Source organism: Crassostrea angulata, chromosome 7 (assembly GCF_025612915.1).
Source record: "Crassostrea angulata isolate pt1a10 chromosome 7, ASM2561291v2, whole genome shotgun sequence".
Classification (NCBI taxonomy): domain Eukaryota; kingdom Metazoa; phylum Mollusca; class Bivalvia; order Ostreida; family Ostreidae; genus Magallana; species Magallana angulata.
The window spans coordinates 9,465,533-9,479,316 of record NC_069117.1 but is presented as its reverse complement, the minus strand read 5'-3'; the positions used below and the strand labels follow the sequence as shown (position 1 = coordinate 9,479,316).

At 33.8% G+C, this 13,784-nt stretch overlaps 1 protein-coding gene across 1 annotated transcript; it reads right to left on the bottom strand.

Annotated features, from left to right (window-relative positions):
* Nucleotides 1-2,684: 2,684 nt before the first annotated feature.
* LOC128156626 (uncharacterized) lies at nucleotides 2,685-12,978 on the bottom strand. Its single transcript, XM_052818843.1, has 8 exons — nucleotides 12,665-12,978; nucleotides 10,261-10,343; nucleotides 9,938-10,046; nucleotides 9,356-9,493; nucleotides 8,878-9,099; nucleotides 7,887-8,033; nucleotides 4,221-4,322; nucleotides 2,685-3,987 (listed from the first exon to the last, which is right to left on the bottom strand). Exons 1-8 carry the CDS (start codon nucleotides 12,836-12,838, stop codon nucleotides 3,394-3,396), a joined length of 1,569 nt encoding a protein of 522 aa, XP_052674803.1. The 5' UTR covers nucleotides 12,839-12,978; the 3' UTR covers nucleotides 2,685-3,393.
* Nucleotides 12,979-13,784: the final 806 nt, after the last annotated feature.

Here is a 13,784-nt window from a genome sequence, read left to right as displayed (position 1 = left end):
AATGGGACAATGATGGACAAAATTGAATAACAATAGGTCATCTGATGAACTCAGAAGACATTAAAGACACAAGATGAATTTCTTCATAAATAATTGTATTTTACTTTTAGACCTTATACACATTTCATTCTTTTTAAAAGCAAGCCACAAAAGAAATAAATGGGCTCCTTCTTGTCAAAATGGAAGCCCTATTAATATATATAATTTTTGATAATATTCAACAGCAACAATTAAAAGACAAGAGGCCCAGGGGCCACATCGCTCACCTGAGCAACAATTGCCTTAATTCTGATCAAATTAGCATTACAGTATCAAAATATCTTGACAACTGAGTACAGTAGATCTTGCTAAAAAAAAAATTGAAAATCTGCCAATTCTTATCCACCTCTTATTTTTTAGTAAAGCCCCTTTTGTTGTACCTGTAAGAAGATTTTTCTCTATTCCTATAACCCCCCCCCCCTCCCCATTTCGTGGCCCCACTATTCTCTAGGGAATCATGGTTTCATCAAACTTAAATCTACCTTTAATCTCATAACCTGTGCTTTCACACTAAGTACTGAGTTTTGGACCAAAAACTTTCCCAGAATATTTTTAAGAATTGTAAAACTTGATCCCCCAATTGTGGCCTCACCCTACCCCCGGGGACCATGATTTGAACAAACTTAAATCAACACTTCCTGAGGATGCTTCCATTTTAATTTGAGCTTTTCTGGCCTAATAGTTTTAAAAAGAAATTTTATAAAAGATTTTCTCTATATATTTCTATGTAAAACTTGATCCCCCAATTGTGGCCCCACCCTACCCCCGGGGACCATGGTTTGAACAAACATAAATCTACACTTCCTGAGGATGCTTCCATTTTAATTTGAGCTTTTCTGGCCAAACAGTTTTTGAGAAGAAGATTTTTAAAGATTTTCTCTATATATTCCTATGTAAAACTTGATCCCCCAATTGTGGCCCCACCCTACCCCCGGGGACCATGATTTGAACAAACTTGAATCTACACTACCTGATGATGCCTCCACACATGTTTAAGCTTTTCTGGCCAAATAGTTTTTGAGAAGAAGATTTTTAAAGATTTTCTCTATATATTCCTATGTAAAACTTGATCCCCCAATTGTGGCCCCACCCTACCCCCCGGGACCATGAGTTGAACAAACTTGAATCTACACTACCTGATGATGCCTCCACTCAAAGTTGAGCTTTCCTGGCCTAATAGTTTTTGAGAAGAAAATTTTTAAAGATTTTCTCTATATATTCCTATGTAAAACTTGATCCCCCAATTGTGGCCCCACCCTACCCCCGGGGACCATGATTTAAACAAATTTGAATCAACACTTCCTGAGGATGCTTCCATTTTAATTTGAGCTTTTCTGGCCTAATAGTTTTTAAAAGAAATTTTATAAAAGATTTTCTCTATATATTCCTATGTAAAACTTGATCCCCAAATTGTGGCCCCAACCTACCCCCGGGGACCATGATTTGAACAAACTTGAATCTACACTTCCTGAGGATGCTTCCATTTTAATTTGAGCTTTTCTGGCCAAATAGTTTTTGAGAAGATATTTTTTAAAGATTTTCTCTATATATTCCTATGTAAAACTTGATCCCCCAATTGTGGCCCCACCCTACCCCCGGGGACCATGAGTTGAACAAACTACACTACCTGATGATGCCTCCACTCAAAGTTGAGCTTTTCTGGCCAAATAGTTTTTGAGAAGAAAATTTTTAAAGATTTTTATCTATATATTCCTATGTAAAACTTGATCCCCCAATTGTGGCCCCACCCTACCCCCGGGGACCATGATTTGAACAAACTACACTACCTGATGATGCCTCCACTCAAAGTTGAGCTTTTCTGGCCAAATAGTTTTTGAGAAGAAAATTTTTAAAGATTTTTATCTATATATTCCTATGTAAAACTTGATCCCCCAATTGTGGCCCCACCCTACCCCCGGGGACCATGAGTTGAACAAACTACACTACCTGATGATGCCTCCACTCAAAGTTGAGCTTTTCTGGCCAAATAGTTTTTGAGAAGAAAATTTTTAAAGATTTTTATCTATATATTCCTATGTAAAACTTGATCCCCCAATTGTGGCCCCACCCTACCCCCGGGGACCATGATTTGAACAAACTTGAATCAACACTTCCTGAGAATTCTTCCATTTTAATTTGAGCTTTCCTGGCCTAATAGTTTTTAAAAGAAATTTTTTAAAAGATTTTCTCTATATATTCCTATGTAAAACTTGACCCCCCAATTGTGGCCTCACCCTACCCCTGGGGACCATGATTTGAACAAACTTGAATCTACACTACATGAGGATGCTCCCATTTTAATTTGAATCTTTCACTACCTGATGATGCCTCCACACAAATTTAAGCTTTACCGGCCTAATAGTTTTTGAGAAGAAGATTTTTGAAAAATACCAACAAATTTTCAATAATTCTCAATTATCTCCCCTTTAAAAAGGGCGTGGCCCTTCATTTGAACAAACTTGAATCCCCTTCACCTAGTGGTGCTTTGTGCCAAATTTGGTTGAAATCTGCCCAGTGGTTCTTGAGAAGAAGATGAAAATGTGAAAAGTTTACAACGACGACGACAACGACAACGACGACAGACAACGGACAAATTGTGATCAGAAAAGCTCACTTGAGCCTTTGGCTCAGGTGAGCTAAAAAGCTAACAAAATATTTTACCCCACATACATGTATATAATATCAATTAAAAATGTACAATCTCAGACTAGAAGAATACATGAATTTTCTGTATAATATGAATAAAAACTGACTTATAAATTTAAAACCTATTAAATCTAAAAAAAAAGAAAAGATGTGTAGATGTAATTGCCAGTTGGAAAACAATATAAATTCATAAAATTTTTTTAGAGCTTGAGTGTTGTAGATTGGATGTCAATGAGTATATATTAGACTAAGTATACCGGTACAATTCAAGGTATACAAATGACATAAGAAAGGGTGATATGGCTGAATTTTTTAAAAAATTGAATACCGGTATATATATACATAAAAAATCAAACAATCATTAATAATCAATCATCTTTCTTTCTAATTTTTACAGTTCATTGAACATACAAGGTGCATAGTACAATGCAAAGTAGCATATCCGGTATATGAATTTCAAATCCATATTACATTGTAAATAACAAAATATAACCTTGTCATAAATCAGGACTCTTAACAATACATACTGTAGGTGTACAAACTTAACCAAATAACAGAGACAATAATTATAAAGTATAAGTAAAAATCCTAACAAATTATGCATCTAATTATCTAAACATTGGCACCCAATTTAGACTTAATCAAACATGGACATAGAGACATAATAATTGCTGCGTCACTGGGGAGTTAAAGTTCACACTCCTACTTTCAGTTTCTCCTCGGGGGTGGGGGTCTGGTTGGGGCTGCCGGGCGGCGTGGAGGTGAGCCCCCAGAGCTACTAGAGCTGCCATTTTTTAGTCTCCTATTTAATGCACTAGATAATTCATTGTTGAATGCAATGCCTGTCAATTTACTAGCATCTGGAGATTTCTGAGTTTGCATTGTGTTAACATACATGTGTTCCAAGTCTGCAGACATCCTGCCCCTAGGAGGAATGACTGGTTTAGATTTGGAGAACGGTTCCTCTTCATATTCTGCAAATTCATCATGAATGCTCAGATTCTCCATTGACCTACTTAAAGTTCTAGGCAGAGCTGGGGGTGGTCTGCGTGAGTAAAATGTTCCGACGGAGTCCGTGGAGTTCTGACTGGTGGATGACACAGTGGAGACTTCCGACTCCCGCTTGGGGGTTGGGAGGGGAGACTTTGGAGGTTTCCTGTTTGGCCTTGGTTTTGGGAGTGTGTCCCCGGATCCCTGAGGACTGTCCTGATCAGGTCTCTCAAAATTTTCCTCATCAGCATTCTCTGGTCTTCCATAAGTTTTCTTTTTCCTCCTTACGGTTTGACCCAATGAGGATATCACCTGGTAAAATTGGCAATTATTATAAAAACTTCCCTAATTAGCAACATTTAATTTTTTTAATTAAATGTAAAGATGCTGATTAACACATTTCTCTTGAAAGTGTACCGGTACTTTTTATGTTTCATATCCTTGTAATTATTTAGAAATACAATTCTAATTCATTATCGCAAATCTGAACAAGTAAATGAGAAACAGTAATTTACTTGTATGTTTAATTAAGAGAAGAGAAATACCTTAGCCTTTCCAAGATAGTTTCTTTTATCTACATTCTTCAGCAGGTCTTTTGATGGATGAAATATACAGGAGTCTGGCAACTCATTTAGTTCTGGTGCTTGCTACAAGACACAAGCAGTACATGCAGTGAACATTGGTACATAAATGTGTTGTGAACAGAAATGAAACTGTTAAATGCAGAGTCATTGATGATTTGTGCATCATTTCAGACTCCATAACTTGTGTGCAGCTATGTTTTAATGGTTATATCTATTTTTTTTTTTAAGAAAATAGAATACAAATGTTGTGGCTCTACACAAATACTCATCAAATCCATCAAACTTGGTCAGATAAATTTATAAATATATAAATCTTGGGATTTCAACTTGTGTTATAACTCTCTAAGCCATCAAGCAAACATACAGCAATGAACTCTTATAAATTTATGTTAGAGGGAGTTCCATGGGTGCTGATCGATTTTTCCATTAATACGCCAGCTACTTTAAAACATTTTTTAGACAGGGTCACGTGACCCCGTCTATTAGTTTACTGTTAGCCGAAGTCTTAAACCAGAAGGCACGCGTAAAACACATGAATTGAGTCTATGCGTAAGTAAATAGTGCAGAAAGTTTTCATGCATTTCAGTAAATATAAATTATAAAAACACACATAAATCTTTTTAAGTCCTCTGTGTATAAACCAAATTCTATTTAGAAAATAAACAAATAGTTTTATTGATCAAAATATTCTTGCTCGGGTTCAAATGTGGAATGAGTTACGTAACTGCACAATGCCGTTGACGATTCAGCTGGTGTACGAGCTCATTAATCAATAGAAGAGGTTGAAGGTTGAATCGAAAGCAAAGTTCCCAAACGCAATATTCCATTTTTGAAAACTTCGGCGCAAGCCGAAGTTAAAATCAGGATGGATTATATATACACAGATGTCTTACATATTAAATAGGTGTTTCATTGGCTTCCAGTCTACTTGCGGTATGACTGCTGTTCGTCTCTAAAGAAATTTTGTACATAGAAAATAAAAACAAGTCTGAATTTGCCTTCTCATTTGTTATACATTTTGGGTGACCAATACATCAAATGATATATACAATCTTATTGATTGAAGAACCAAGTTAAATGTTAATGTTCATGTTGTCCGGCTTAGTTGGAATCGGGCTTTAGGTGAATTACATTGTAAAGTAATGCATTACATTACCATTACTTCATGAATTAGGACATCAAATTACCATTACCATTACTTTATTTTCTTGAAGTCATGCATTACATTACCATTACATGAGTAAAGTAATGCATTACCATTACCATTACTTTGTGAAAAGTCAATAAGTTTTAAAAAAAGTAATTTAAAAGCTAAATAAAGAATTTTTGTAAATGTTTCATAAATAAAACATGCTTAAACATATTTACAGGTTCATATTCACTATCAGGTTCAAATTTAATGACTTATACAAGATTGCTGTTGCACTTGTAATTCTCAAAGTAAGGTTGGTCCCGTAACATTTACACGCTAAGGCCAGCATTTTTTGAAATTTCGATTTACAAACCCGCCGACCCTATTTTTTAAAAATTTAAAAAAAAATAAAAGGACCTGAACTAGCTATTAATTTTATTTTTTCCTCCGACCCGAAATTTTCTTTCTGGTAAAAATAAAAATAAATGTTGATGCAATCACGTATGTGTAGTCTGAATTATTGTTGTTCATGCATTGATTAAAAAGACCAAGTTCTTTCCGATCAAGTCACAGGCACTAGAAGTCACAAAAAACCACCATAGAGCCTACTCCTGGTTTGCTTTCGTCCAACCCTACAATTTACGACCCTATTAACTAAGTTTTGTGATCGGCAACTTAGCCAGAATTTCCTCAAGAAAGAGAAGTTGAAGTCTTTTTCTATCACAATTCCGTAAATTAAAAAAAAACCTCATTGGCAAGAAAATGATAAGTTACTTTTTTAAAAAACATTTTTGCAAAATAAATATTAAAATAATCATAATTTAACCGTTTGGAAATAGATCCTCTACATAACGGTTGTAAGTGGGTCATAGGGTTGGACTAATAACCCTAAACACACTGAACACAGGAGTCTTATGACTGAAGGAAAGAGAATGATTTTATTTGTCATTAAAGCTAACAAAATAACGAAACATTTCCTTTATTAAAGGTATAATTACATAAATAAATAAAATTTTAAAAGTTAGTTAGTCTTTTTTAAATAAAAAAACTTGTTTGATTTTTCACTGACATTTATGGACATGCTTCTAATCCAATTTATTTTCAGTAACAATATTTTAAATTTTGAATTTGTGAATAGCATTGTTAATTTAATCAAATAAATGATTTCTCAAACTTCTTCCTATTTTTCTGCAAGGAAGATGTGAAAACTCCCTTAATTTTTTTGGTCTTATGTACAGTATGTACTTGTATATATATAAAAAAAAAATTTGTTTTTATACATGCATGTACAATATATCAACACAAATTTTCAGTGCCCATGGATGAAATATGTTAGGATAAGAACATCACCAACAACCAAAATTACTTATATATTTTTTAAAAAAATGGCAGGTCCTGGACACGTGTTCTTATTATGAAAATAAAAAAAATATTGTTGAAAAATTGTTTTATTTTTATTCCCTCCTCCTCACCAAATAATTTGAAAAATATTTCGTAAATCTAAAAATAAAAAAATGCTGGCCTAATGGCAGAGTTGCCAATCTCTGTTATTTTTCGTCTCTGATTTTTGGAGTATGATTTTTAATGAAAGGAACGGTTGTATCGTAATTCGTGTAGATCATGCACGAGTTTACACATAAAAGTAGTTAGTGGAGAACGGATTTATTTTTACCTATATTTATTTTGCATGAATCGCTGCAAGAAAATCAGATAAGTCAGTCTAAAAAATCAAAATGGCGACCGTGACAAACCTTTTTATTATTAGAGTACTTGGAATCTTATTGTAAAAAGAAATATTTCTAACGTCAGGTGCCGGTGTTTGTTATCGGTATACAAATGTTCACTTTGTTTAGTAATCCAGCAGTTTGAGCGTTTTTGAGGTTTCATATATAACGGATACCGTCCGACTTGTGGATTTTCCCTTGGATCACAGAATTAAATAAATCTAATGATTTAAATTATCTACCTTGATATAGTTGTTTTGATTTTCCCGGTTAGTAGTAATTTTTAAATTTTACATAAAATACTGTTGTGTCAATTTTCTACAATTATGAAGGCCGGGATAGAGTAAACTTTAGACAAAGTATCAGACAATTGCAAAAAAGCCGAATTAAATAGATTAAAACAACTTATTCAAACTCATAATTTTTGGAAGCATATTCGAGGAAATCAAGGACACTTTCAAGACCCCGTCTTTCAGTACTCTCGGTACTTTGATTTTAAATCATGTCTGAAAAAAATTTAAGTCATGGACAGGAAAACAGATAAATGGACAAGGTTATTCTAACATACCCCTAAACTTTGTTTGCAGTTGATCATAACATGTATATTTCAGATACTAGGCAATTCAACAACAGTTGTGTTAATACGTTCTCTATGAGCTTTAGACTAAATATCTTATCATTTATATATGCACTTTAGCAAGTACATTTAAATTGCTCTCACAAAACACTTTAACCTTCCTTTAAGAGTAGAGTGTATATTTCTGCACCAACCTCTGCCATCTTTGGTTGTCTTGATTGGCTGATGGGGGTTTTGAGGAGAGCCCCGGACCGCTTGGTCACTGGTTTACCACTGCTGTGTTGGTATTCTACAAGTTCTTGAATGGTAGGGAAAGAGAAGCCCTCAAACTTCCAGTAACCCTGTCCAATTGAGATAGCAGAGAGCTCAAATAAAAGAGACATATTATGTGGGTCACATGAATACATACAATTACTTTAACATTATTCTTACATATATACACATAGGTTCTACAGTACTTAAAAATCTCAGAAACCTACTCAAAGGATATATATATATACCCCTGTATTGTAGTTCTGTTCATTTTGATACATGTAGTTTACATCCCATTTACTATTAAATTTAAAAACTATGCATTTCTGTAAAAAGTGTGGTTGATAGGTTAGAATTTACAAAATAGATAGCTGCAATTATATCGGAAATATCTAATATTAATCAGGATAATGAAGGTTTGTTTTGATGGGAATTATTTAAATTTGAGTGAGGGTAATAAGTTTGTATTGAAAAATTTGACCAGTCAGCTACCAGGAAGTACCAGCTACACCAGAGTACCAACTAGATAATATCATCAGATTTATAGCTATATCTAATGAAGTACAAAATTGTCATAAGTACATATCTGTACTTTTAACATAATTAACCCAACCTGCATTTATCACATGTTTCTCATTACTAGTGTAAGTGGAATTGTGATGAAACAAGATTATTACCAATATATGTTTTAAGAAACAAATTTATGCCCTCCATGTGGCAACTGAAATTGAATTACTTAGTAAATTATTTCACAATGTACTGAGTAGGCAAGCAAATGGTTCCCAAGATGGTTAGCAGATGATATGTCTAAAATAGTTTGAACTTTGACCTAATTGTGATTGACCAAACACCAACTGGCATTCAACTGAGTATGAAGGGGAGGATGGCACATATTTGTAAGTAAAGAAATTAATTTCATTCGGAGAGTCTTACCTCCTGATCTTGTACGATAAGAATGTGCCTATTGTTCTGCCATAGAACTGACAAAACATACTGGATTTCATTAGTCTTTTTCCGCAGGCTCTCTCTGACCAGGAAATCCCCTTGATTGCGCAGCAAAGCTTCTGCCTCCTGCCTCGATAACTGACCATGAAACCAATTCTGACTTTTTAGAGAGAGTCGTCTCTTTAATGCTGTAACATCCGACTTCCTTTCCTGGTTAAAGACATGAAATTAGATACTTAATTTATAGATCCATAAATTTCATTGCTTCATCAAAATTTATTTAAAGTGTAAAACAATACATGGTATTATAACTAAAATATTGTTATATCTGTGCTGTCGCTATAGATAAATTAAGGTTGAACTTACTAAACGAGTTGAACTGTACTTTTGTTTTAATTACCATCCTTCTATCTGAACAAAGACAAAGCCTGCCCTAGTTACTGAGGTGAAACCACTTCCTACAAACCTGTAGTTTTTGTAGACCAAGAATACAGTTCTTTCTGGTTGTTTCATCATCTTCCTGTTGACTTGCAGCGATCAGAAACTCCTCAGCATCCTCTCCCCGTCCCATCATTGTCATGGCAGTCGCCTTGGCAACCCATATCTAACATAATTTAGATCAAATATCAGTGACTTACATTTAATACTGATCTATTTATTTTCATCAAGATCAATGTATTTTAATGCCTGTTTAATTTTACAGTATTATTCTTGTTTTTTAAATATGAATTTTCAAAACATAAATATTGCATGTGTTGTGACATGTAACCAATTTTGTTATAAAGTAAACTGACTTAAAGATTAACAATTACATGTACTTCATAGTTATCTATAATTATTATCATAATTTGTTCAATCCTAATCTTTTGTTGAAAATAATTTTCTCTGCCAAGACCACAGGGGCCAAGCCCGTTTTAACATTAATTTCAATTTATGGTTACATTGAAATTAATGTTAAAACCGGCTTGGCCCCTGTGGCCAAGACATTGTGATTTTATGCTGACAATGTCCTTGACCTTTCACTTTAATAGTACAAGGTCATGGTTACCTCTGAGAGCATCAGCTTATATCCCATCCCCAGCTGGGTGTAGTCTATGAAGGTTGCTGACCGTAATTTCTCCACAGCTTTGTCAAAATCAGATATAGCCTCTCTGTACCTGAAACAAGATAAACATCAATACATTTATCTGCTATGGAACTCATCAAATATGGTTGTACTACCCGGTACTTGCGCATGTATATATACATGTGTATTTATATTTTTTTTAATCAAAGAAAACTAAATATCACAGTGAAGTAATTGCATTGTACAGTAATTTCTTTTCAAAATCATTAAAAAATATTCAATGTACTAATTAGGTATATTCCTACCTGCGAAGCTTGGCCTCTACAAGTCCTGAACAGAAATGGGCAATGGCTAGGTGCTGATCTTTCTGTACTGTTTCCTTCAGATTCTACAGAATTAAAAAACTCAACAAGTTCAACAAAACTTTAATATTTCTACATTCTATTAGATATAATATTATTTTGCATGCCCTGATAGCTTTCTCACTCCAGGCTCTTTCTACTTTTTGGGGGTTGGGTTTTACATCAGTTTATATTTATTGAAAATATTTTATCTATCTAACTGCATGATCATTGCTCTGAAAGACTTCCTTAATATAACTGAAAGACATTAAGAATCATCTTTTAACTCAATGTTTCTGATTTTGGCATATTTGCAATTGTGCATACTGCAAACTTTTAATAAAACCAACCGATGCCCTCTAGCCAGATAACTTCCCCTTCTGACTGAAAGATTGCAAAGTTCGAGAAGGAAATTATGCATAGATACCATAATTAAAAGAAGGGACGGTACTTTCTCTTAGATTTTATTCAACCTGATGAAATTCTTATAAAGCTTGCCCTCAACACCTGCTAGAGTTTAATAAACTTGATTATTGAGGATACCTGTTAAAACCTAGCTTTTATAACAAAGGAGATGTTTTGGAAGTTTTATTGTAGTAGCTACGTGTCAAACATTAGTTTTGTTGTACCAGTATTAGTGATAAAAAGGAAGTATATGATGATTAACAATGTTTACTGCAATATAGGAAGATTCATTATGTCAATCAGGATACAGTGGTCATATACACTAAGATGAAGTCAGACAATAGACACTATGAGGCTTACGGTAATTCTGTCACTATACACTGAATCTTTTATCAATATCATTTATATATTACCGGGTACATGCGACATTTACCTACAAATATTAATTAGTACCAATTTATAAGGAAAATCATTGATACAGATTAATCTTGAAAATAATAAAGTTAGATATCATTTTTATGAATTGTAAATATACCTTGCCATTTAGTCCATCAATGGAATGAATATAAATGCACAAGTCCTGGTAAATTTAATGTACATGTAAAATATAAGCTATATGATTGTGAGTGTATATACATGTAATTACATGCATTTAGTCCTAAATGTGTGAAGGTAATGGTAGATGATAACACATTTTATTCCAGTATTTTACTACAAATACCCTAGCTGGCAGTCCCTTATATATACACTGCACTGCATGTAAATACACATCAAATTATATTAAGATGATATGTGTAAAATTAAGTTATAAATAGGGTTTTTTTCTCTTAAATGCCAATACATTATTGTTAGGTAATGCATGTTTTGCGCAGTAGTAAAGAAACTGAAAAAAAAACAAGTTCTAATTAGCTTGTGTGTATGCCCTAACGGCAAATCTTTATCTTTTTTCTCGTGTCATGAGTAATTATCTATATTAACTTTACATATCCTTCATGTTTGTAGTTAAAAATTTCCTGGTGTTATAACTAGAAAAGTTGTTCACTGGATCATGAGAGATCTTGTACTTAAAAACAATTCAAAGCTTTATCATATCAAGCAATTCAAACCGAAAATTAACAACTTCATTACTATACAGCTTAATAGATATTCCACAGCATTGTACATATGCAATTTGCAATTACATGCACATGTTTATTAAGTATATACATGTACAGTTTTTCAGCTGGCTGAAATGTGACAAGTTCATGTACTAACTATACACTGCCTGATGATAAATATACAGATATCCATAGATAGATGATTGATTCCAGTGAGTAGCATGCATGGCCATATGCAATGATTTAAATCATTGGAGAAAATTGACTGTCCTTAACCATCAAAACCCCTGGCCTCCAGCGTTCACTTCCCAAATTTTAGAAACTCAGATAACTAATTTTATTGTAAAGAAACAGATTTTGTACCCATTATGATGCTGAGTATGTATGGGTTAGTGTAATATCTTTTTTGTAAGTCAAGATGACATTGTAGATATTGCAGATGTGAAAGGGGGGGTGTATTTATCCCCTCCACTTTTTTTTGCAAAGTTAGAAATAACCATATCTGTTTGGGATTTTTTATTAATAGACATGTGTATGCAGGAGGTATAGGAGGTATAACCATTAGCAACCTAATGGTCAAGATACATAATTAAGTGTTTTAGAACTTGATCCATGTAGGTCCAGATCAAATTGTTAAAATACATATACCTCCTAACATTTTCTCATTTTATAAAGATACCATGATTCAAAGGACCTTTTGCAACAATGTACGGCAGGTCATTTGATTTCTTGTTATAGATTAAACTTGCGTATTACATTGTTCTGAGAGAGAGAGAGAGAGAGAGAGAGAGAGAGAGAGAGAGAGAGAGAGAGAGAGGACTTTTCACCTGATTAATTAACCAAAAAACAAATTAATTTAACCTTACCTTTAATGCATCATCTAGTCTGTCCAATTGGAGGTAAGAAAAGGCGACGTTGTATAAAACACGAGCATTCGGATTCTCGATTTGTTTAAATTTTGAAATAGCTTCTTCAAATTCCTCTTCAAGATATAGATTTACACCGTCATTCCACAGAATGATTGTGTCTTTCAGTGCCATGTTCAGTGATTGAACCGGCACATTAGACGAGTGTTTTTAGCGTTTTATCTTTTCTTACACGGAAACATCATAAGCACTAACGTTAGTGTTTGTAAATACAAAGGCCACGTGACGCAACTTTCAGTCATTGAGTTCCTGCTTCTCTCGGAAGTCCTCGGGCGATCTGCAAGTTTTGCGGGAAGTATGATTCGCTCAGTTGCTCACTATAAGCCTGGCTGTCCCAAGATATTTATGCAGCACATTTGGCCGATTTTTAATAAAAATACACATACCTGTGAAAGAAGTGCAATTGAAATCGATGAAAGGGAAAATGTCCAAGATAATTTCATTGACACATTATCATTTTTCACTCATAAAAGTTCACGGGAACGAAAACAGATTTCTTACGGAGATTTATAATGGGGATTGTTTCTATCTTTTCTCCATTCGGAAGTCACTCGAAATACCCGTACAATTTTCCAACGTTATAATCCGGGTCTGCTGCAATACAAAATCCCCGTAGACATCACATTTTTTAGCAGTGTATTGAAACCAGCTATAGGGGGCGTTTCAACGGAGAACTCTTGGAAATTTTTCATACTTTTGAATGAACATCATTTGAACCCTGAGGTATTTATGAATATCGAGTAATTTAAGCAAAATGTGAATCCAGGATATCTTGGGACAGAGTATTGGTAGAGTGGGGCTTTTCTTAGCTGCAATAATATAGCCTTCTCCCGATTCTTTAACCTTAGTGAAACTTGACATATATAGTTCAAATTTACAAGGCTGTGTCTATAATTATTTCTACACAAGAAATTTCTTCTATATATACACATATATAGTTTTACTATTATATCATGTATATCAATTATTTTAATTGAGATAAAAAAAAATTATTTACCACCCCGATTTCTGATAGTCTGTCCCAAGATATTTTTGTCGCACATTTTCTTAAATTATTTTA

Bases quoted from the DNA above. Each gene is read 5' to 3' on its own strand.
- LOC128156626 (XM_052818843.1), bottom strand. From the start codon at position 12,838: ATGGCACTGAAAGACACAATCATTCTGTGGAATGACGGTGTAAATCTA. The intron at 10,047-10,260 runs GTAGGAATATAC...ATCTTGTTTCAG, and splicing joins GTAGAGGCCAAGCTTCGCAG to GTACAGAGAGGCTATATCTG. The intron at 9,494-9,937 runs GTAACCATGACC...AAATTATGTTAG, and splicing joins ATAAGCTGATGCTCTCAGAG to ATATGGGTTGCCAAGGCGAC.